A 24,197-nucleotide genomic window follows, 5' to 3' on the forward strand; every position below is an offset into this window, starting at 1 on the left:
AAAGTGTGTCCTGGCAAAATTAAAGGATTTACAATATCACACCATTAATACATGGTGGGCCTCAATTCAAACTCAGGCTTACATCCAAAATCGACACACTTCATACTAGACCTAAAATGAGAATGAGTGTCAGTCACAGAACCACGTTACCAGCAGGAACATGTGATACGCTAGATTTCTGTTCTCTTACTGTGCTCGAAGACTAGAGGTGCTGGATGAATATGCAAGAATATGCAGTTAGTGATTTATGTTTACACCTGGGATCCAAGTAGTGTGCTAACTGTGCTCACAGGCACTTACCCAAGGAGAGAATCTTCCTTTGGCTTTGTCTTCTTGAACTTCTTGCTCCCACTGGTCCCACTCTGGTTAAACGTCCAGCTTTCTTCATTCCAACACCCTTCATGGTCAGAAGAGTTTCCTTTTCCTGAGCTACGTTTCCCTAAGGAAATTTAAGGGAAAGAATTCAGTTTGTATGTTGGGATGAGGTTGCCTCGCTGGCCCCTCAGGTATCATTTGCAGATGCTATTGGTAACTGTTTCAATTTCAGAGTCCTCTAAGTGGTTCATGATGGAATATAACACGCAAAAAAGTGTCCAGTCTCTGAGATCAATCAGCTGGGCTGTCATAACTCAACAGACAGTGTGTGTACTGTGTGACTCCAGAGAGACTGCTACCAGTTTTTCCATTAGAGAATCAGACTAAGGTGCAGAAGCCCTTTGCTGGTAGGCATTATTAATTCTAATTTCCCCAAGACTTTATGGGAATGCTATCCCTGGAGAACTCTGTACTCCCAGGGATCTTCATTCAGGCCTTGTTAGACCCATTACTCACAGATCTCTGAGCTAGAATTGAGCTTGGCAAGAGGTAATTCCCTAGCCAGATGCTGTATTTTAAAACAGATGAATTTATTTAAAAAACACTCTGTGAAATAAAGGTGTACACATGAAATGGTTTAGTGTTTTAAAGAGCCCTTCACTTCAATTTAAGTTTTGAGTGCCTAATGGAGAGGGTTAGATAAGTTACTTGCTTTGGGAGCCTATAGGTCAACATTCTGACAAATACACTTGCTTGATTCAGGAAATTCTTTCCATTGGCTTTAAAAACCAGACTAAGAGCTCCAAACATGCACTGCTGATCCTTCAAAACAAAAAGTCAACCCATACCAGTTAAAAAAAAAAAGGCTTGAATTACTTTGAATACATATCCTAAGAACTACCCACAAAAAGAGTATAAAATCTCCACAATGGTGTAGGTAAAATGACAGATATATGTGAACTACAAGCCGCAAAAAACTGTACAAACGTAAAATATTGTTTTGCTACCATACTGCTCTTCATGGTGGTGCTTCTCAATGAGTCTGAAGCAGAAATTGGCTAGGTTTCAGTCTTTTCATTTTTGCAGAAGTCACTTACCTCTGTCAACATTAGCTCGCAGAGAGGTGAGCATGCCTTCAGACACCAGGGTTTTATAAAGAGCACCTTTGCAAGACCGCTCAGATTTCCGGGAGCCACAAGTCTCTATTTTTCTGTGACAGTCACTGTCCTCAGGCTTGGCCTGTCCCGACAGGCTGGGTGGTAACACCTCCTCTGTGGGGGTCAATGGTTCTGCTTTTATACCCTCTGGCACCTCACCAGAAATGTTCTTGCTGGCAGAAATACTAATAAAATCTGGAGGTCTTGACTCTTTGGTGGTGTCTGAGGATTTCTCCTTTGACATTTTCTTCTCTCTTGATTTCACTTTTTTCTTTGGTGGCTTGGCATCCAAAATGCTTCCCTTGCCACTTGAGGATGTGCGGACCTTCTTGCGAGGAGTTGCTCCAAGTTTCTCAATGCCCCAGTCTCCCTTTGCAACAGCTTCAATGGTATAGATGACACTCTCGATGTCAGACTCTGAAGACTGCCTCTTTTTGCAGGTCTTCTTGGGTGTGGATTTATCATTTCCATGGCGATCCATTTTGCTTTTCTTCTTTTTCTTTTTTAGCTTCTCTGGTTTGTTTAATGCTGTGGGATCTTCAATGATCATAATTCCATGTGGATGGCACATGTGATCCTTTCTACTGGGAACGTCGCTTATTATGATCTTGCTACTGGCAGAATAAGAAAAATCAGGGAAGTGACTACATTGTTGATCTTCCTCTAGTTCTTCCTTTTTAATTTCTTTGGGATCTTCCATTTTTATATCCATTATATCCTCCATCCGCAGCTCCTCAAAATTTCTTAGTTCCTTCGAATCTCTCATGTTTTCTTTAGCTGATTTTTCAAATTCTGCTTCCTTCTGTACCCTGGCTTCATCTGTTTTCTCCATTTTTATTTCTCTTTGTTCCTTTCCCTTCTCCAACTCTTTAATTCTTCCACCATCTGATTCTTTCGCCTTTATTAGTTTTGAGTCCTCCATTTTAACCCCCTCTGATGCCAGACACATCTAAACGGTTCAAACAAAAATGAGAATAGCAAAAAAAATAGCCTTATTATGCTATATTTGAAATTAGATTGAACTTTTTAAGTCCATCCCTCTTAAAAAATAATCAAAACAAACTTTACAATGATCAGTCCACTTCTGCCAAACTAATTTAAATGACTCAAATTAATAAAAGGCTTTAGGCATTATGACATATTCATTAAACTCTAGACAAGCAGATACCCAAATGCTCATTTTCCAGTTTCATCAAAGCTTTTTCTGTGAAAACACGATTTGGGAGAAGGAAGATGGGCTCCAGATTTGGATGGAAGACTGGAGGTTGAGTCTTAGTTTTGCTACTTACTTAGTTTGTGGTCTAGAATGAGAATGAGATATTTCACCCTTACTCCTCTGTTGTCTTTGTTTTTTTTTTTAAAAAAAAAAAAAAAAAGGATGGTAAGAATAGTTGTCTCAGAGGAGCCTATGAGGCTGGAGAAGACAATATACTGATGGCAATTCTGACTAAACAATCCCCAGACTGTTCAGATGTTTGCCTTTTCGTTTTCCTTGGGGAAATGAGAAAAACAGCAACATTTTTTTACCTACCCACTTGAAATAAAAAATGAAGAGATGACTCATTAAAAGACTACAGAAAGTTTTGGCTAATGAGAAAGACATGACAGTCCTCAGATGCTGACAGATACAAACCTGAGGATTGCAAAAGTGCTTAGAACTAAGTGGTGGTGTTTGTTGTTGTTGTTGTTGTTGTTGTTTGAAGAGTCGTTGACTGGCCGGCTTGACCTGCAACTTCTGACCAGAACTAATGTGAAATTGCTTAATGTCTTAATTCCTCACACACGTAATGGGACTCTTCATATGCTTTGCTATCAGAATCTTCACTCATTTGCATTATGCCCCTAGGGAATTAACTGCATAGTGTAAAATGCAGATACTATATCATTTTCCTAAAATCTGAAAAATTCTGAATACCAAAACACATCTGGCAGCAATTTGGTTATGTTTTTAAACTCCCCAAATTTTACACATAGGACCTTAAAGAAAACTCTTGCCATCTTCCTAATCCAACTCCTAGGTACCTCACAACTTTAATCTAAAGCTATTTGGTGAAATGGGAAACTGTAGCTTACTGTAAAATTTATTTTCAATACCCAGGTTTTCATTCATAAGCATTCCCTACACAGCTCCCGAGTGCCCAGCACCATGCAGGACCCTAAAGATACAAAGATCACCCTCAGGGCTCAGACTTCCTTTGTGGGGATATGGTTAAATACACTGAGAAGCTTGGAATGATGGTAAATATGGGACCCGTTATTGTTGCCTCCCTTGGGAAAATAGTAAACAAAACTGAAATAAGCCAGCATGCACAGTACCCTTGCTCTTTCTGCAGCAAAATCAAGACGAAAAGATGAGAGGTGGCACCATGGTTCATGCATGAACCTGGTAGCTGATGTGCCATGACCTACACAACCACTTCTGCCGTCAAAGTAACATCCGCCATCATTAGTCTGAAGGAACTGAAAGGCCAGCAGCAGAAGGTCCATCATGCCAAACACTGCTAGTCTTTAACAATGGGTTAATTTATGTAACAACAAAAAAAAACAATAATAATAATTCAAATATCAGTAAGTTCCTCTCTCTGCCTTTGAGGACTCATCATGAGGCTGGAGACGATGACTGGGCCAAGGGCAGCAAAAATATTCTTAGCCATCACTAATTTTATCTATTTTGTATTAGAAACTTAGAAGAAAAAGAGTATTGGGATTTCTGAGCCCCCAAATCAAGCACATGAGTAAGAAATTGATACTTTTTTTTTTTAAGATTTTATTTGTTTATTTGACAGACAGAGATCACAAGTAGACAGAGAGGCAGGCAGAGAGAGAGAGAGGGAAGCAGGCTCTCCACTGAGCAGAGAGCCCGATGCGGGACTCGATCCCAGGACCCTGAGATCATGACCTGAGCTGAAGGCAGTGGCTTAACCCACTGAGCCACCCAGGTGCCCTAGAAATTGATCTTTTTAAGAAAAAAAAATCACCAGTTTATCAAATGGCAAATTATCAGAAATGTTAAATCTATAAAACTCATTTTTGAAACGGGCTAGACATTCAATTAAATGTCAGATCCTCTTTTGCCTCATTTCCCCCCTTAGTACTTTCAATGCATCTCAAATCTTTCGGTGAGAATGACTGGTTAAGTCTGAAAACAAAGTGGGGAAGGGGAAAAGGAGGCAGATCATGCAAGTTTTTTTTTTTTAAAAAAAAAGAACATTAAGAAGAGCACCCAGCCCCCTTCCTACAGGGAAGGAACCCACAGGGAAGATCCAAAATACTGTGGATTCATGACAGAGTTACCTTTTTTGGGAAATCACATTAAACTTTTAGACCTTAGCAAATAACTATGAATACGGGAACTCCCCTTTAGTAAACCTTACCAGACATAAGATCAAAGCAAAAATATTATTTTCATTATGAAACACTGGTACATTTAATTTTCCCTGCATGTTTTATTCTCACCAGAGAAATTTGCTATTTTGCATCAATTTTGAAATAATTTTTATTTCCCTTTCTCGATTATTTCTAGCCCTTCATGAATAACTGTCCCACATGTAGACAGAGACTATGCTAGCTCTGGAAAGAAGACCTGAAAGGCGTCCTCAATGTGGATTTTATGGTTTTGCAGCCACTATCACTCTGGTGACCTTTAATAAGTCATTCCAAGAGCTGTGTCCCACACGGGCACTGGTTTTTATAGTGGTATGCCAACAATTTGTATTTGCATAGGTTCATCTTAGCAAACCTAATAATACTTCGCAAACTCCTTTCTCTGCTTCAATATATTTCAAAATGATTCTCCTCATCACCCATGATAGGATTCCACAGCTAGGAATGAAATGGAACAAATGCAGACATTCACTCTGGGGACATATTCCAGGAAATAGCATAATATTTCTTGTGGAAGTAATTACACCAGGCACTAGTCATGCCTTACCTTCCTTGTTTCGGGCTCTTAAAAGTACACCCCCCCATAGAGTATGTTAATCCTAAATTGTAAGAAAAACAATTATATTGCTGGAAGTAAAACTATTAAAATAAAACAAAAAACTGAGTAAAAAACTACAAGTCATAGATCTCACCAACCAAAAACCGAAACAAACACAAAATCAGACTCTCAGAGTTGGGTGTCAGTCTAGGTTACCTAATTTAACATCCTTCCCCATGTAGAAATTCATTTTACTACAATATTTCCAAGACTTAATTTTCCAACTTTTTGCACAAAGACAGTGACCATGTTAGAGGGTAGTACTCTTTGAAATCTTTAAAACTTTGAGGAAAAAACTATCATTCTGTCAGTACTCGTTGTTCCCCAAAGTCACATAAAGTAATCCGCTCTTTCTCTCATGTGACAGACTTCCAAAACCTGGAGGACAGGTGTTATGTTCCCATAATAAGTCTTTTCTCCTGGCATAATGTCCCAGTTCCCTTAACTGTTCATCACACATAAAGGCTTCCAGACTACACGCAGTCGTGGGGTCCTGAAGTGAGAACTGGACTTTATATGAGCTGGGTTCAGGACCAAGTACCACAGTGCTTGCCCAAGGCCCCACTTTGACTTGAATCCATATGAGGCAACAAAGGCTGAGAAATGGGCAACGGTATATACTCCACTGAGTTGTTGTGATGCCAAAAGTGTAGACACAAAACTTAACATAAAAAACTTCCTAAGGGCTGGGGAACATGGATCTTTCTCAGAGTAAGCCGCTAGTCTTCTGTAAGCCTTCAGATGAGAAGTGGAACTGCCAACTTGTCTACGGATAGGGACATGCTTATCTTCTAATCGGGACCAAAGATGAAATCTCTCCCCTTCCATTAAAAAAAGAAAATAAATAAATAAATAAATAAATAAATAAGGTCAGGGCTTCTAGGTGGCACAGTCGGTTCAGCGTTCAACTCTTGTTTTGGCTCAGGTCATGACGTCAGGGTTCTGAGATTGAGGCCCAAGCTGGGCTCTATGCTCAGGGGCGAGTCTGCTTCTTTCCCTCCCTGTGCCTCCCAACCCCGCATACACATACATGTGCTGGAGCACGAGCACGTTCTTATTAAAATAAATAAACCTTAAAAAAAAAAAGGTCATACTTCTGGCTTGTACTAGGGTTGTAGTCAATGAAAAGCTTGGATTTCTTTACCCACATAATGTGCTGGGAATCTTGGTTTCTCCTCTATTTTTTCCACACAGAAGTGAGATTTTCCATTTTTCCTTAGTTTATCACTTTGAACGCTGAATTACATTACTTTCCATCTCTGTGTTATGGACACATTTGATAAAGCTGCTTTTTATGTCTTCACCCAAATCTTTGGTCATGTTGAACAGGAAATGGCCAAGGACAGAGATTTCTGGCAGACTCTGAGAGCCCTTTCATCAGGTTTATTTGAACATTAATGAACTTCAGCGATCAAAGAATGTTTTATAATCCAGTCTTAAATTTCCCCCCCTTTTGTTCACAAGGACATTGTAAGATTATGTGTCAAAAGTCTTGCTGAAATCGATATAGTATGCCAACAGCATTCTCAGCCGGTTTTATAACCATACCAAATGGAAAATAAAAATGGCTTGTTTACCAGGCAGGGTCTAATTAGGAAAACAAACAGCTGAAAGCGTATCTAGCAGAAGGAATTTAATGCGGGGAATAGGTTGGTTACACAGGTCACCTAGAACTGAGATGCACAAACAGGAGGTTGGTGAGGCAACCCAGGAAATAGCAACAGTAAGAAAAAACGGGGGAGGGAGGTCCCCAAAGGAAGAAGGAACCACAGTGGGCCTTAGTGGAGGAAGCTGAGCATGTGGAAGAGATAAGACCTTTGCTCTACTCCCAGTCCTCCTCACACCCCCTTCTCTGCACATCCTGGCCTCTTTCCCCCCAGCCCTGATTTTCCCACCAGAGTCTCCCACCGGTTGAACCCAGCTGGAAATCAAGGGGACACAGGCACCCAGGAAAGGCAGTCTGCAGCCACCAGGGATATGAACCACCAGAAGAGACTCTGGAATAGCATATTTGAGAAGGACCTTTTGGGGGAGACTTTAATTCCCAGTTTTTATATTCTCTTCTAGGAGTTCAAATATTTTATTATCAGAAATAATTTTCAAAAGTCTCTAGGAATTAACAGCCTGTGCTTCCACATAAAACAACCAACTTGGGAATAGCCATGGATGTAGTAACTCTTAGAAGATGCCATCACTCTTAGTTAGGAACAAATTCTATCTTGAGAAGCCTTTTCAAAAGCCACGGATTCTGGAGTCAGACTGCCTGGAGCTGCACGCGGACTCTGCCTGATTTGCTCATTTTCTTAAAAAAAAAAAAAAAAAATCTTTCCGTGCCTCAGTTTCCCCATTTACAAAACGTGGACGGTAATAGTATTTCTCTTAGGAACACTGTGAGGTTCAGTGAGCTGCACATGTACAGCACCTAAAATAGTGCCTGGTGGGGAGCAAGAAAAAATGTATTCTGACAACCATCCCTCTGCAGCTTATGCCATGCAGAATGAGTATGAGCTATGGGCAGTAACAGGACCAGTCCTAAGGATATCATTAGTAGCACATCATGGCCTTGGTACACTAAGTACTGTGCTACAATTTCCTCATTCTAGGGTTGAATGATTCTGTAATTGGGAAAAAATATATACAACAAAATTAGATGCAAGATCTTAAATCAGTTATCTTTCACGAAGCTTACCCTCATTAAACAGAGTGAAGCTCAGTTCTACTACTGGGTACAAACATCTACTTTTAGTGCATTTATCAATTAACTTCAGTGAGACTTATGAAAGTGCATACGAACTACATTCTGTTCACATGCATGGACACGCATACAGATTAGCACCCAGTGGACACAGAGGGACATAAATCAGTGTGAACTCAAGTGAATAAAACTGCATTGTGGGAAGCACAGAATTAATGTCTGTTATTAATTAGTCAAGTTGCCCTTAATAGAGGATGGGTTGTTAATCAAGCCTTGAAATAGAATATGCCTTAGAAAATGACAATTTATTCTTCTATTATTATTTTAAATTGAACAATAACCTTCTTTAAAAGTGACGCTGTAACATGGCTTCAGGACACCTTCTGGATGGAATCCCCATGGCTGTATTCAAAGAAGTCAGAATGTTAATGTTTTAAATCAAATGTCTGGCATAAATATTTGATATCTATTGTCTATTCCCTCAGGTACTATGTATTTTTTTTATAACTATAACTCAGGGGGCACAAAATCGATCCTGTTCACCTCTGTATTGTCCTCCAAGGATCTATCCTAGTACCTTTCAAAGAGAAGGGATTCCACAGATAACTGAATTGAACTGAATGGTTCACTAGTTCGGAGGTACATGAGAAGTCTAAAATGCATTCTGATTCACACCAGAAAGAGTGACAAGTCTGAAAAAAAATGCTAATTAGGACCCACACTTACACTGTCCTTACTTAAGCTTCCCAAGAGCAACAGTGAAAACTAATCACCAATATTTTAGTTTTACTTCTGGTAACTGAAACCTTCCTGAAGTTTCTCACTGTTCTGTGTAGTCAGAATGGCCTGACAGTGATGAGCTGGAAGAAATGGCAACTCACCCCCAAAAGAAAAACGAGAACTAGTATGCTAGAACTGAGACTCTAACAGGACACACATACTGGACCGATGTATAAAAAATTATCCTCTTCAAACCTATTACAAAGAAAAACTTTCAGGAGGATTATCGAAGGGGTGACATAAAATGTGCATTGGAGGGATTATTTTTTATGCGCCTGGGTTCAGGGAGATTGCCATTTTCAGTTCAGGGAAGATCATGACATAGGCTCAGGGTTTGCTACTGGGGACTACAGAGACATCATAAATCTATGCTGAGCAAGCTTTTATCTCTGGAATCAAAGACATTCTAAAATGTATTCCTTTCTACAAATGTAAGGTATCGATTTGTTTCTTTAATGTGTTCTGCTATAAAAGACTTAGTGAAATGACCAGAGAAAAAATAATTCATCATGTGTACTAGGTAAGAATGATACCACAGAAGGAGATGCCCTTTAACTGGTACAAAGAAATGGGTGAGTTGTTCCCAAAATGTACCGTAGCTATCATTTCACTCTTAATTATCTTTCGTCTTTCATTGTCTATTATAAAGGATCCAGAAAGATTAAAAACACAAGGCAGTGTGAAAACAGACCCACTGACACTTATCAGGAAGTTTCAATTTCAAAATCTCTGCCTTTTAGTACAAAATAAATGTTTTACAGCCAAGGTATGTTTACAGTCATTTTGTACTGCCAAAACATTGTAGATATAACCCTGGGATGGCACTTCGCAGTGCTTTCCAAGATGTGCCCTTCTCCCATAATTAAATAAAACCAGAATGTTTTTGCCATAAACATACACTGGCTGATGGCTGCAGAGAATAAGGAATAGCACTGATGCTAAGAAAATTCAATTTTCTTTATTATAAAAGATAACTGGTCACAGAACAGTGGTCTAAGCATCTCTCAACACTGATAACTGAGCATATTAAGTAGTTTTCTACTTGGTTTACAGAAACACGGCCAGGTGAAAAGGTGGCTTCAGTGTGTCTCTTCAATATTTCTTCAGAAATTATGCCATTTCTGAAGACTCCAGATGGGTGGGGTGACCTTTGTTCCACAGGCCACTTATTCAAGTCTCCCCTAGACACGTTAAAGGCACTCATTAGGAGAATTCCTACGTTGTAGCTCTTCCAAAAATAAGTTGATGCATTTAAAAATGAGATGAAAAGTTTTAGGACAGACGTTTCATAAAAATGACTCACAACTGTGTGTAAAAAGCTAAAGAAAGAAATACACCACTTTCAAAGAAAAGAGCCCCTCACATATATTATAAGTATTTGGGATTCGGTCATGTGACAACTGTGTAGGAAGGGCGAGGTTGAGAGGCATGCAGGAGACTCTGGGCTTCAAGGGCTTCCAGCAGGACGGAGGGAACACTGCGCATCAGCCGTCAGTGAGGACACAGGGGAAACCGTAAAGAAGTCACTTCCATCAAACATCCCTTCTAGCTGGTAGCGGGAAGGAATGCAAACGTGACCGGAGGGATGGCGTCTCATCTCTATGATCTTATCAGAATTTCAACTTTTCTTAAAATGAACCAACATTTTCCTTAAGATTTAATTTTTACAGGCACTGGAATATATTCACCTTTACCTATCTCTTTGGTTTTAATTAGAAGTGGTTCCTGAAAGTTAGAATGTAGGAAAACTAGGGCGTCAAGGCCTCTGAAAATGTCATCATTCTTTTTTAATAAATAGGGTTCAAGACAGCTTTTTCAGTACCCCTGGAACCACAAGATCTACAACCTTGATCTTTTTATTCTTGACGAGTAGATCTGGAGACACCTGGCACCCTTTCTTCAACTTTACCCTAACACATTACCAGTTTCATACACTGAGATAAAGCAAAGTAAAACACAGACCACAGACCAAATGCAGCAAGCCTGTGCAACTATTTTCTACCTTTCTTTCTTCTGTGCTCAGAGAACATGAGCCTCTGCTTTCCAAAACCGACCATTTACCCTGACAAATACCTTCTCCTGTTGACTCTTTCAGTAGTGGATCTCCTCAGCTGTTCCTACCCCTCAGCACCTTTCATCTCTTTTCTGCTAGCCCTCTTTGTTCACAAACATCCAGGCTTCCTGAAGAAGGGTTCCGAGGATTCAGGTTCAGAGATGGGGTCACCTCTGGCTCCCCTTTCGCTCTGCCTCCCACATTAACCCAGTCATCAAATCCAACAAAATCCCCTGTAAGCTCCCTGCTTGCTGTCTCTTTCTACCTCCTGTTCCACTGCCAGCCAGCCCCTCCTCAATCCTGGCTCTTCTTCTCACATGGGTGTGACCGGAAGGTTTCCCCTCCGTTCTACGTACAGCTGCCACCGGATCTTCTTTCTCACTGCACGCCCCTGCCCTCAGTCTTCGTTTGCTCTTCCTTATCCTTCAAGCACAACTTTTCCTGCTTCACACTAACTACTCTCCCAGTTCGAACCGCGGCCACACTCCACCTTCCATAAGGTTCCCATCACAATCCTCGACGCCTGCCCATCTGACTGAGCTGTTGTCACCCACCTACCTCACATCTGCCTGCTTTTTTACTCCTTAATCCCTCTGCTATCTCTCTCCCATCTCTCTGTTTAATTATGCAGCTCCCAATCGGCACTGTCCGGGTGCTCAGGTACAAAAGAGGGAGGTGCACAGGGTTAAGTAGGGGCTGGCACTGACTGCTGGCCTCAGACTCAGGACTCAGTAGGCAAAGGAGAGGATGGTGGGCAGGCCACTACCGGCCCTGACCAACTGTTCTCATGTAGGAAGGCTGGATCACAGTCTCCAGATTCTCTTCAATTTTCATGAGAAGTCAGACATAGATATTCACTTGAAATCTCTATTTTTAAAATATTGAACACTAGTTCAAATGTCAATACAGGTCAACAAATTATGGTCTGAAAAAAAGCATCTATGCAAGTTAAATGTGGCCCAAAGGCTGCTGGTTGCAACCCCTGTTCCTCCACAACTCCTTCAACAACCATCTCCGTGCTGTCTCTGCACTCTCTCTGAGCTGGGTCCCCACAACACTCCTGTCAATATTAACTCCTCCCTTTCTTGTCTTCACATGTTCACTTGGTGTATCATTCGTCACTCGAGGAGAGCTTTGTCATTTCACTGCATGGTTCTCAGTGAAACCATTTGCACACTTATTTCTTATTCCTTAACTTTTTATATCTTCTCTCTCCGCAGCTGGAGAATAAGTTCTTGGAGGACAGGAGTCGTACCCCATAATTTCCTCACAGTATCTTCCAAAGTATATTCAATAACAGGCACTTACTTATTTAAGGGTGTAAGATGTATCTTGGCAGTTTTGAAAGTACAGACACTTTTTAAAAAGGAAATATCAGCTCCGTTTCTTTGACAGCAGTCTTGAAAAATCTGTCATCTTATTCAGCCATACACATATGTGTAGGAGTGAGCTGTCTTCCATAGAGCCTTCCATAATACGCAAAGTCCTATAACAAGCAACTTGCAGAGTCTTTTACATTCATCTGAATCAAGGCGACAGAACAGCCCAGTGTGGAAGAACCTGGGCTGTGGAGACAGACTGCCTGGGTTTCCTACAGAGGCTGTAATCTCCTGTCCGCATGACCTTAGGCAAAGTCATAAAACCTCTCTGCCCTTTTGTTTCCTAATGTGTCAAAGCAGAATGATGATAGTACCTATCTCCAAGGATGTGTGTGAAAATTCAATGAGTACATATAAAGTACTTATAAAGTGCCTACCACACAGCAGATAGTAAAATAGTCGTCATGATCTTGGGTTAGATAGCACAACTTACTTCCCACTATTAAAATTTATAACCTGTTTTAAAGAAGACATAGAACTATCTCAGAAAAAGAGAAGTAAAACAAAGAGCAACTGATATTTTCAGGCATGCATTCCAGTCTCTAGGGGTCCTCTACAACACCAAACCTACACCTGGAGGTAAAGTGTGCTTACACTGCTGATCTTAGAAGGAGGTTTGCAGCTTATCCCATCGTAATAGACACTATGCAGTGTCTATTATACCCATATGCAAGTAACTTCAGCAGCCTCACTGTTACTGGCATGGAATAGTCCTCAGTAATTACTGTTTATTGGAATAAATGAATCAACTGTACATCTTATTATATTAGGCAATTCTGATACCAGAGATCTTCAAGTGTAGAATTTTCTTCACTAAAATGCACAGGTACAGATGTCTCTGTGTGCCCTCCAACTATACAGCAACTATAACATGAAACAACTATAACTATGGTCTCCAGGGGGATGCTTTGCTATTCTTTATAGGATCTGACCTAATTAATTTCAAAACGAAAAGAAACACATTAAGTACCTGCACCAATTAAGCAACTGATTAACTGAACAGTATGAATCTCATGGAGGTTCAAATATCAAGGACTGTATTTTCTTCTCAATTCCCTGACCTCAGCAGCACTATGCCAACTCCCTTCCTAGTTGGAGTAGATTCCTGAAAAATACCTGGAACAGATCCCAGAATTTTCAGGTCACTTTCAGCTATTAAAAATCCACCCACTTTAAAATGCCAATCAAATGCCTGAAACAGGGCCTTCCCCGGGGCATCTCCTGGCTACAGGGTCTTGGGAAATAGAAGGGGTCCTTCCAGTGCCAAAACCCAGAGTGCAGGCCAATTCAAGTCTCTTTGTGTCTGCTGCCAACTTCCTCCAATTTTCTTTTTGCCTGCACAAGTGGGTGTACGGCACAGTGATAAGTATGTGCCTAAAATGTTTCTTGCTCTTCACCATGAAGACATTTCCTGCAAGCAACAGTGCCTATAGCTTTGGGAGGTCTCCTTATTCAGCCCTCCTCCCATGTCAGCCCATAGGAAGGGAGGTGGGGTAAGGGGAGAGGTGAGTTCCTAGGCTGGTTCCTGGCCCTTCCCTTCACAAGGCTATTTTCTTTTTATAATTTATTTGTTTATTTATTTTTTATTATGTTATGTTAGTCACCATTAGTTTCTGAAGTAGTGTTCCATGATCCATTATTTGTGTATAACACTCAGTGCTCCATGCAATACGTGCCCTCCCTAATACCCATCACCAGGCTCAACCATCCCCCCACACCCCTCCCCTCTAAAACTCTCAAGTTTGTTTCCCAGAGTCCACAAGGCTATTTTTAAATAGTTCTGCTGTAGAGGATAGGAGAAGCTATGGTGGAGGTAAAGCAAACTGCCCATGGTTATGTCTGTCTTTTTTTATCTGTTCCTGCTAACATATGTAAGACTGAATGACCTTGTCAGGGGATGCCAAGGGCAGGGATGGTATACAAAATATTTAAGAGGCAGGGGTGCTAAATGATCAGAAGGGATGTGGTCCAGGGGCCACATCTTGCAGGCCCCTTGCTGCGTCCTTCAGTTGCTGAAGGATCAGGGGAACCCGGGGATGCTGGGAAAGTTGCAGCAAGGGTACACAGGGGGTTTGGGTCGCAGTTTTTTACTAACAATGGGAAGTATTTGGTATTTTATTAGCAGGACTGCTGTACTGGTGGAAACTGGCTGAGCATCACTGCTGCTTGTGGGAGCTCATCAGTGTCCTGAGTAAAGCTGTCTCTGTTGCATATTTCCTGATGTAAGAGACTGTCCTGGGCCTGCTCTCTGCCAACCCCGCACCCTATGACTATCTTGCCTGATCACACTCAACTGCTTTCTCTTTGTCGACTTGACCTGTGAAAACTCATGCATCTTTACATTGCCAAAACGGAGAGTACAGCAAGCCTCTCCCACAGCCAAATTCCTCCAGTTCTTTTCTCACTGGTCAAACAGGTGCAAGGCATAGCACTAAGTCTATGTCTACAACATTTCCTGCTTCTAATCAAAGAATGAGAAGATACCTCTTGCAGATACCCTCTGATCTTTAACAAAGTTTTTCTTAGAGCTGCCTTCACTTTGCTTGATATGGGGCAGGGATAAAGAGTGGAAAGCACTTCTTTTCTTTCCTCCTCAGGACAGGGAGAAAGGCCAAAATATTCTGGGTGACTGGAAAGTCTTTGATAGCCACCCCCCCCCCCCCACCACTGATGACTTGGGGGTTAGGATGGGAATGAAAGGAGAAACCCCTGGAATGGCATATGGGGCAGTAGTTGGATCAGACCATCTCTTTATAAATCCCAAAAGAGTATCTGGCCCACATTAAAGGTGGCTTCCTGGTGGATTTCCCTTTGGTATGTGTGACTTTAAAGCTGTATTTCCATATTTCAGAAAACAGCACCAATTCTGGGCAAGAGGAAAAATCCTCCTCCATATCCTGTTATACTTATTTCAAGAGATACCCAAAATAATTAAATATTATATTCAGTTCAAGAAAAATGAATGCTGGAACACTGAAAAGAAATAAAAGAAAAGAAAAGAAAAAGAAAAAAAAAGAAAAATGATTATCAAATACACATGGAATAAAAAAAATTAAGGAAGCATATTTCTACTGGTGATTATTTGGAGATGCTGATTAATCCATTGTGCACATATTTATGTTTAATTAGAAACTGGGAAGGATTTAGAATGTTATTCTAAAACAGTCTATTAGCATTATGGTATGATATTCATGTGGTGCAAATAATAATGTGAGATTTTCTTGGTAAATTATTTTTTAGCGACCCTGTTTTATCAAAAGCATATATTTTTACTCAGATGTTACAAGAAACCAAGTCTGAGTATAAGCTGATTTGCTATAATTGGAATAGGCTTATTGCAGTCATTTTACCCCTTTAAAATTATGATACCAGCATTCAAACATCTGTTAAACCATAGCATCTGTTTCATATTTGGGATGCATCCCTACAAATTAGAAGAATGTTCTTTTTAATGAGCTCTGATTTAATAGGGAATCCTTTTTTTTCTTATAACGGTTATGCCAAAGAAAGAAAATGAGAAGACAAAATCATCTCTCTAGCACCCTCCATAGCAAAGTACCTGAAAGAATCATATATTTCTAGTATAAAATGATTCATTACAGATACATTAACATGAGAGTTAACTTGTTTTACAATTTAGTGTTGTTATGTATATATTATGTTTGTATGTAAATGTGCATGTGTGAGCACACACAAACAGGGAAATGCAGAGAGCACCATACATTCATTTTATTTAAGAAAAGGTGTCACTTCTTTCAAATACATTGTCTTGACAATCTATAGGCTCTTAAAAATAACTAAATTCATCACCTTGTAGTCTCTCTTTACAAAGAGTTGTTTGCTCCAACTCCAAAGGAGCACTTGTTGCCAGATCTTTACTGTTTCAGTTTTACCTGAAGTAGTACTTGGCCACTGACTCACTCGGTTCTTTTTTAAATGATTCCTAAGATCTTTGGAAGTTTTCTAGTCATTTGTAGACCTCTATTTGGGTCTGATTTTTGTCTAACAAGAACCATGTCAGCTTAATGTCAGACAACAAAGGGTTCATTTGTTCCACTGTTTATATACTTTACTGTTTCAGGCCTCTGTATTTTTCTATTTCTAATGTGGGTCTGGCTAGACTTTAAAAGCTTCATTTAAACACATTTAAAACTCCTAGATTTTTATGATATAAGCTACCATAAAATTTAAAAAATGATAGGTTGTCCCATTAAATTTAATAAACTACAAAGGCTTTATAAAAAGAACCGTATCTCTCTCTCTCTCTCACACACACACACACACACACACCCTCAGAAGGAACTAACTGGAAGGAAGCCAGAAAAATGAAAGAAAAGAAAAAGTTCAATATAAGAGATATCTGGTCACCCATCTTGTGCCTCCTAATTTGTCTCACGGAAAAAGTAAACTGTTATTATCGTGTCCTAGTGCTACAGATATTTCTTTCACAGAAAAAAGGCAGAGCAGCAGCAGGGAGGCAGAGAAAACCATGGTCCCTGCCTACACTCTACCACCAACTGCTGTTGGCACCTTTCACACCAACCCCATCCCCCACCAAGCGAGGGCTCTCTGTTCCTCACAGATTTATAAAAGCACATTTTCTACTTTGCCAAAGGAACAGTGGCATTTTATACCCACATCATATCAAGCATACAACTGACAGGTGTTACAAAATCAGATTTTAAAATATGTCATTTGAGTTCTTCACTTAAAAAACAAGCCACCAAAAAAACCCACCCCACAACAAAAACAACAACAAAGAAAAACACCCCCAAATTAAAACATCAACCACCTGGTTTAAAAGTAGTGTCTTCTAGGAATTTAAGGATGTTAATAGGAGAATCTGAGGAGAGAAACATGACTCAGGCCATTCTCCTGGGTCCAGGCTGGACTTACTTCACAGTGTGGGACAAAAACTGACCTTATTTTACAATACTACCTGTGAAAAAAGATTCTGCAATTTCCCTGTGTCCCCTTTTTCTGTGCTTACTGACTTTTCATAACAAAACTTTTTTTTCCTATGAAAAAGCTAACCCTCTCATGGCTGAAAATTAGACCTAACACCATAGTCTGGTCACTGGTGAAATGGCACAGTTTAAAGAATGCTGCAATGATGAACTTTTTTTGTGGGTTCCACCTCTGCAGATCTTATCTCTAAATATTGTTAGAAACTTGCCTCTGCCAGTTGAAAGAGTGCGGACTTCCCACAGCGCTTCACAGGCTCGGCACCACCCAATTGTGAAGTGTTCGAAGAAATCTATATTGAAAAAACAATTCACATAAAGAATGTTAATTGTGTTATCAGAATCTTTGTTTCCTCTTCACACACACCCAAGAACTTTCTTTTGTTTATGAGAACATCACCATTCCCAAGTATCAAGAAATTTTAAATGTGTCCTACTTGGGACAATTTTTGAAACCAAATGTAATCAACAACCTCAAAAACAGTAACAAAAACCAGGCGTGGCTGGGACAGCGGTTAATTGATAAGAGTATTATCTTCTATACTGCAGGCTTTAAACTTACAAGATAAACATTTCCATTTCTATACAAACACCAACTCATCAGCTGGCCAAATACAAGGGATTTAGAGTCATTTCGTCTGTACCAAAGCAACAAGTTTTGTCCCATTTTGTTCTTTAGGTATGTATTTGGCAAAGACAGCCTTGTTAGTCAACAAATACTTTTTTGAGAATCGAATATAAATGAACTAGGGAATTACGGCAGGAGCTGGGGACGCTATGAGTTTTACATAAACACTGGCCCTAGCTCTGAGAGAACGTTCTCAAGCATATATAAAGATGGATAGTCAAGACCACACTTCTAAGTCAGAGAGTTAAGGCCTATGTTGGGGCATACCAACACATACACCGTTACACTACCCACAAGCTCTCCTGCAAATGTGACCAAAGAGCAGCTGTTCCATAACATGTAACTGCACTGTCCTTCATTCTTATACGAACACTTTATTTTCTATTTCTAGCCTTACTTAGTAAGAAGCTGAGGACATACATTCTTAAGGATCTTTATAAAGTATTCTTCTCCTGGAGAAGTCCTGTCATCATTAGAGGAGCTAGCTCTGGTGTAAAGCTTTTCATATTCTTGGCGATTCTGAATTCTTTCTCAATTTAAGACAGAGGTATCTCTTAGTTCAGTTTAGGAAGCAGTCCTGCCTGGTGTCTGCATCCTTACAGGTGACCCCCAACTCCCACAGGGAGTTCTGGGGAGCTGTCAGCTCGGAGAGAGACTGGGAGCTTACTGCTAGAGAGAATTTTCTCTTTGTAGAGGCAAATACTTAATAAGCTACCCGGAACATTTAGAAGGGGCTAGTTTATGGAATAAGGACTTTTTTCTTCCTAGGTACTATCAATTTTAACAGTTCTTTGCTATTTATCTCAACCACTTCTTCTTAGAAAATTAAATAAGTGGGAGGGGCACCTGGGTAGCTCAGTCGGTTAAGCATCTGACTTTGGCTCAGGTCATGGCTCCAGGGTGCTGGGATCAAGCCCCACATTGGGCTCCCCGCTTAGCAGGGTGTCTGCTTCTCCTTCTCCCTCTGCTCCCCTGCCCCCTCCACTCCTGCTCTTTTTCTCTCTCAAGTAAATAAATAAAATCCTAAAAAACAAACAAACAAACAAACAAAAACCTATTTGAAAATTAACTAAATGGGGCTCAATCTTTCTGAAGTCTGGAATATTTTCTTCTAGCTAAATTTTCTCTGATATGTGCCACTTCTATTTTTTTCTAGACAAGCTGAATTTAATTACTCACCTTATCACTAAACTAAGAGAAAAAACATCACCTATCAATGACTTGAGGGAATGAAATACTGAATATAGATGTCAGTGTTTTGAACCAAGGTTGTATAAATGAAAGAACATGATCTTGGTGTCAGGCAGACACGTCTTCATTATTTTATGCTGTGCTGACTTAACAAAATAATCAAGACTCTGAGTCTCCTCTACCTCATCTTCAAAACAGAATCAGTAATACCTGCCCCATATTACTGTTGTGAAGTTTAGATTTTATGTTAATGAAGAGTCTGGCAAAGTGCTGGGTTCATATTATGCTCTCAATAAATGGTGCAATTATTAACAAGAATTTATCATTAGTAACATGAATAAAAATAAACTTTCTTAGTATAGTTTTAAAAATTTGTTACATACGGAAGTAGGAATGGAATTAAAAACTGCAATGTTAGAGGATAATTTCTAATAATCTGTAGAATTTTAATCTATCACATAGTCACAGGACACTCTCCAGAATCACTAGCGGGCCGGCGAGTGTGGCATTGCTGCACTAAGCCAGGATGGGGTGCACTTCTAGATCTCCCAATGGCGCCCTCTGCTGTCACCTGTGTTGCTGGAGGTTTATGCTCCTCACTCAGTACCACACATTGTGTGTGGTCAACTGTGGGCTTGATGAAGAAAGTCCGACTGCACTGTCTGCCACCCGACTTTATGCACAGTTGTCTGAGTTGAGGCCTGAGAATGGTTCTTCACCTTTCAAAAGGAACCGCCATCTGTGTCTCGTAAGGCCTAGTTCCCTCATTACCCATGGGAGGATTTTTTCCTATGTGGAGGTCTAAGGAACATTTCCAAAGGAGCTCCTGTGGGGTAGGTTCAATGTATTTTGGTAGCCCAACACTTCCTGAATCAGCAACCAATACAATATTCATGGAGTAACTCTGGTGAGATAGGCTTTCTAAAAGCGTCTTTGGCTTCTTAATTTTTTTTGGTGTAGGGGGCATGAAGAAAAACTGGGCATTGTAAATGCTATGCTTGGTCCTTATCTTGATTTCTTGGCAACATTTGATGTGGCTGACCCTTCCTTTGAGAAACTCTTCTCTGGGCTTCCATTGCTGGAGAATCCTGGTTTTCTTCCTACCCATCCTCCCCACCCCCATTCCTTATTGTTCTCCTTTCTCTGGTGATCCCATAAATGCTTTTCCTCAAGATTTTGTCTTTTTATTTACACATTTTCTCTTACTAATCTGATCGGCTTCATTAGAATTTGTATAATGCTGAGTTGCGCTACTACTGCAGATGCCCACCATTTTTTTTTTCCTATTTAAGAGACTTACACATCCTTTCAAGTAAGAACAATACCATTAATATTTTTTTTTCCAATGTCTGGTCACCTGGTAGAGGGAAGTACATGCTATGTTTTACTTCTGGGTAGGGGACACTAGTGGACCATATTGAATAGTACATTCTTGGCTTTTTTATTGTCCTCAAACTGGATGGCACTTGCCAATCGGTTAACTCCACCACAGTCTCTCTTCTGGCTAGTATATACTGTTTGGATAAACAAGGGTGTAATAGTACGTGAAGTACAGCGAAAGTGCTAAGAAAAATGATCATCCTGGATGTTAAACTGCTCATTTTATAGCTGCCTGAGGTAGGGGAACCACACCAAGGAAACAGGTAGTAAAGATCAAAAGCAAATTAGGTAATAGTGGATGTTTTTTGCAATTATGAGGGGTATCATAAAACACTGCAGCCTGGTAAGGAATGACTGATAATTACTTAATGAATAAAAAAATATTTTTAAAAAACCCCAAATGAACAGTATGGGATGACTGGTCTTTCTTACCTTAAAAGAAATATTAATGCTTCTAATAAAACACATAATACTTTCATACTGATTAGCTGCAGTGTGAGTATACGGTTTTTGTCGAGTGTAATATTCTGTAACATATTGAACAGTCCATCATCAAAATGAATGCATTAAATTTGCACCTATTGTTTATATCCAACTGTGGCAATGTCTTAAATTTGGTGAGATGATGGTTGTATTTATACTGGCAAAGTAAATACTTTCTAAGGGAAGTTTTAATGTCCAAACTTATTGGTATAAATCATCCAGATTAGTTTTCTGTCTTCAAAGAAAATATGTAATATTTCAATGCAAAGATCTATTTTAGGTGTAAGAGTCAGCCACACAACAGAAGAACATGTGAACTGGTCATGGCTTTCAGACTCTTTAAATAATAGAAGACAATAGCTCCCTTCTGGCATTACATGTGGTTATTAGTCTACAGTAAATAAGATCTAAAATGTGATGGATGTGTCACTCTACCTGTAAACAACAAAAGATGCAGATAGGAAACTCATTTTGACCAATGTAATGGATCAGAGCCTGGAAGCACGACAGCTCTTCAAAGTGGGCCCAGCTGAATGTAGGTGAGGTATGAGTATCAGCAAGGATTGGAGACAGGCTGAAATGGGGGACAGGCTCTGTACTCTGTATTTCTTTCTAGATCTTGTCAAGTAGATGTATTTTCCTCCCTTTAAACATAAACCTTTCATGAGGAATATATAAACAAAATGTTCTTTATTCAGGTTCATGATTCCAAGTTTGTTAACTTCAATGAGTTTTGAAACTATCAAATTTGGTTAATAAAGAAAAAAACCACTTCAACTTAAAGAAATGCCCAGGGCTGACTGTTTCTTAAAAAGGGTGTCTCTATTTTCCACAATAAATGGCCCTGTGCCAAGAGAAGATCTAGCTAACCTCTTCCTAGAGTTATATATGTTTGTAAATCAAATTAGCAGGAATGGACTCTAGGAATTTTGCATGCCTAACCTTAATATTACAAAGCTAAACATTTTTAAAGACTAAATCGTTTCCTAATCATAGAAACACTCACTTTTCTCTAAGTGTACTGAAATCCCTCTGAAAAGAGAGGGGGTCCAAGTGGGTTCCTGAGTAGAGTTCTATTATGTGCCCGTCCTTTTTTCTCTTCATCCCTTTCCTATAAGGCCCAGAGATACTAGGAAGTACCTTAACAAGGACGAGCTAATAACTCAGAGTAAAAATTATACTATAGAGCAGTGGTCTCAAATTGTGGTTTCCAACAGGAAAACTTGTTAGAAATGCAAATTCTGAGGCCCCACACCAGACTCAATAAATGAGAAACCCTGGAAGTGAGGCCCCGCAATCTGTTTGAAGAAGCCTTTGAGGGGACTCCAATGCATTTTTCAAGTTTGAGAACCTTTACTATAAACTAATTAAAACAAGAATTTCAAGAATCTTTCTGTTTTCTCAAAGGTGATAGGTGTTACATGAAATAATTATAAAGGCTTTAGGGATATGATTATAGTTAGTAATTACAGCCTGTTCTATTTCTACTGAAATATATGTGCTTATAGCAGATTTTAGTAGATAATTTTATTAGTTCATCTTGTTAGCTCTTGTTTGGCCTTGAATTAACCAAACCCCAAATGAGGCTAACGATGTGGTCAGATCTTACGATGACAGAGACTGAAACTTAAGGTTCTCTTGGGCCAGTTGAGACAAGTGACTAGAGAAGTTATATATCCTCAGAGAACCGTGTACTCAATTTATATAATCATATGTAACAGTTACAAGTAGTAACTGTAGAGGCCACTTTTATAGGCAAAAAGGCTTGAGCGATGGACTGTAGAAAAGGCCTATCACGACCCCCTGGATGGATATAGACGGGCCCACTGGACCCACCTCACAATATCCAGAGGCCCTCATTGGCCCATGGGCTATTTATCCTCACCTTTCCTCCAAACAGCCCCCACACCCTGCCTCTGCAGACAGCCTCTCTTCCCCGAATCTGCCTACTGTTCCCTTCCAGTATGTTCCATAAACTTCTATCTCCTTTGTTCTGCCAAACAATCTGTGGATTCTTGTCACCACCTGTGTCACCGGCTTTCACCAGATTGTTGTTTCACATTGGGGGCCCCTATCACAACAATAACCGAGAGTATAATAATTTAATTGGCTTAGGAATGAAAACGGCTCATATTATCAATCTATGCAAAATATAACCAGGAAAAACAATATACTGAGTTGACAGGGGGAATTACATTTGATTCTCGGGCAAAACATTTCATTTTGGTTTTCCGACTGCACATGCCTTCCTCTGTTATGAGATCTTGAAACAGCACTAATAATTATCAGGTTAACAATTTTTTAATCCTCTCTCATGATCAAAACCCAAAACCCTCAGAAGACCAGTGCTACTGAGTAGAGGAGTGAAATCTGTACACATCTCCCTGCATAGGTCTTAAGTGAGAAAAGGTTCTTTTCTTTCCTAGGGAAGAAAAAACTGTTCTCATGCTTTAAGGAGTGAGCATACTTAGCAGCAAGGAAGCATTAATCGGATCTCATTCTCCAGAATCAAGTGGCAGTCGCTATTACATCATCAAACTAGGCCCTCAGAGCTGCCCAGGGCTTCAGGAACTCCTCATAAATATGGTAATAGTATCACTTAAATAACAATCACGCTCTGAGTGGAGATAACTGTTGGAAACACCAGCTGTGATATCCCATATTGACATTTTAAATGAAGCTGAATACTCTTGGTAGTTAATGTATATCAGGTGTGTCAAAGATGAGCCATTACCTTTCTAATCCAGCTACAGAATGTAGAATTTAATCAAACAGAATGTATGGCAAATACCTTCTGTTTTGAGGAAAATATTTCTAAAAAGTTGCGTGGGGCTGGCTTAAGTTGCGTGGGGCTGGCTTAAGTACTAAGATTAAAACCAAATTTAGTCACCAAACCAAAATTCCTTTTTAACTCTTAAAAAAAATTACTAGTATCAAATAAATGGATGTTACCAACTGCAAGAAATATTAAAACAATTTCCTCAGACTGGAAATAACAGTCTGCTTATCATAATGACAGATTATAATAAAATCTTAATTTATTCAGATTCATCAAGCAAATTGTTCTTCCTAAGTGGTAGTATTATATGACATTTTTGTTACCAGTTTTATAGAATAGCCCTCAACAACTAAAGCAAATACTGTGGCAGAGAATCCCAACTGATAACCAAGCCAACTGGTGGCATAAAGT

General features: G+C 39.7%; 1 protein-coding gene across 11 annotated transcripts in view; it reads right to left on the reverse strand.

The window, feature by feature from the left end:
* Positions 1-24,197, reverse strand: part of BBX (BBX high mobility group box domain containing) — a 275,777-nt gene that overhangs the window by 35,486 nt on the left and 216,094 nt on the right. For all 11 annotated transcript variants that reach the window (XM_059392031.1, XM_059392032.1, XM_059392033.1 and 8 more), the window contains 3 exons: positions 17,538-17,618; positions 1,413-2,421; positions 301-439 (listed from right to left, as the gene is read on the reverse strand). In XM_059392031.1, the coding sequence (XP_059248014.1) occupies positions 301-439; positions 1,413-2,421; positions 17,538-17,618 (1,229 nt within the window). The remainder of the gene's footprint in view (positions 1-300; positions 440-1,412; positions 2,422-17,537; positions 17,619-24,197) is intronic.

This window comes from Mustela nigripes, chromosome 2 (assembly GCF_022355385.1).
Source record: "Mustela nigripes isolate SB6536 chromosome 2, MUSNIG.SB6536, whole genome shotgun sequence".
Classification (NCBI taxonomy): domain Eukaryota; kingdom Metazoa; phylum Chordata; class Mammalia; order Carnivora; family Mustelidae; genus Mustela; species Mustela nigripes.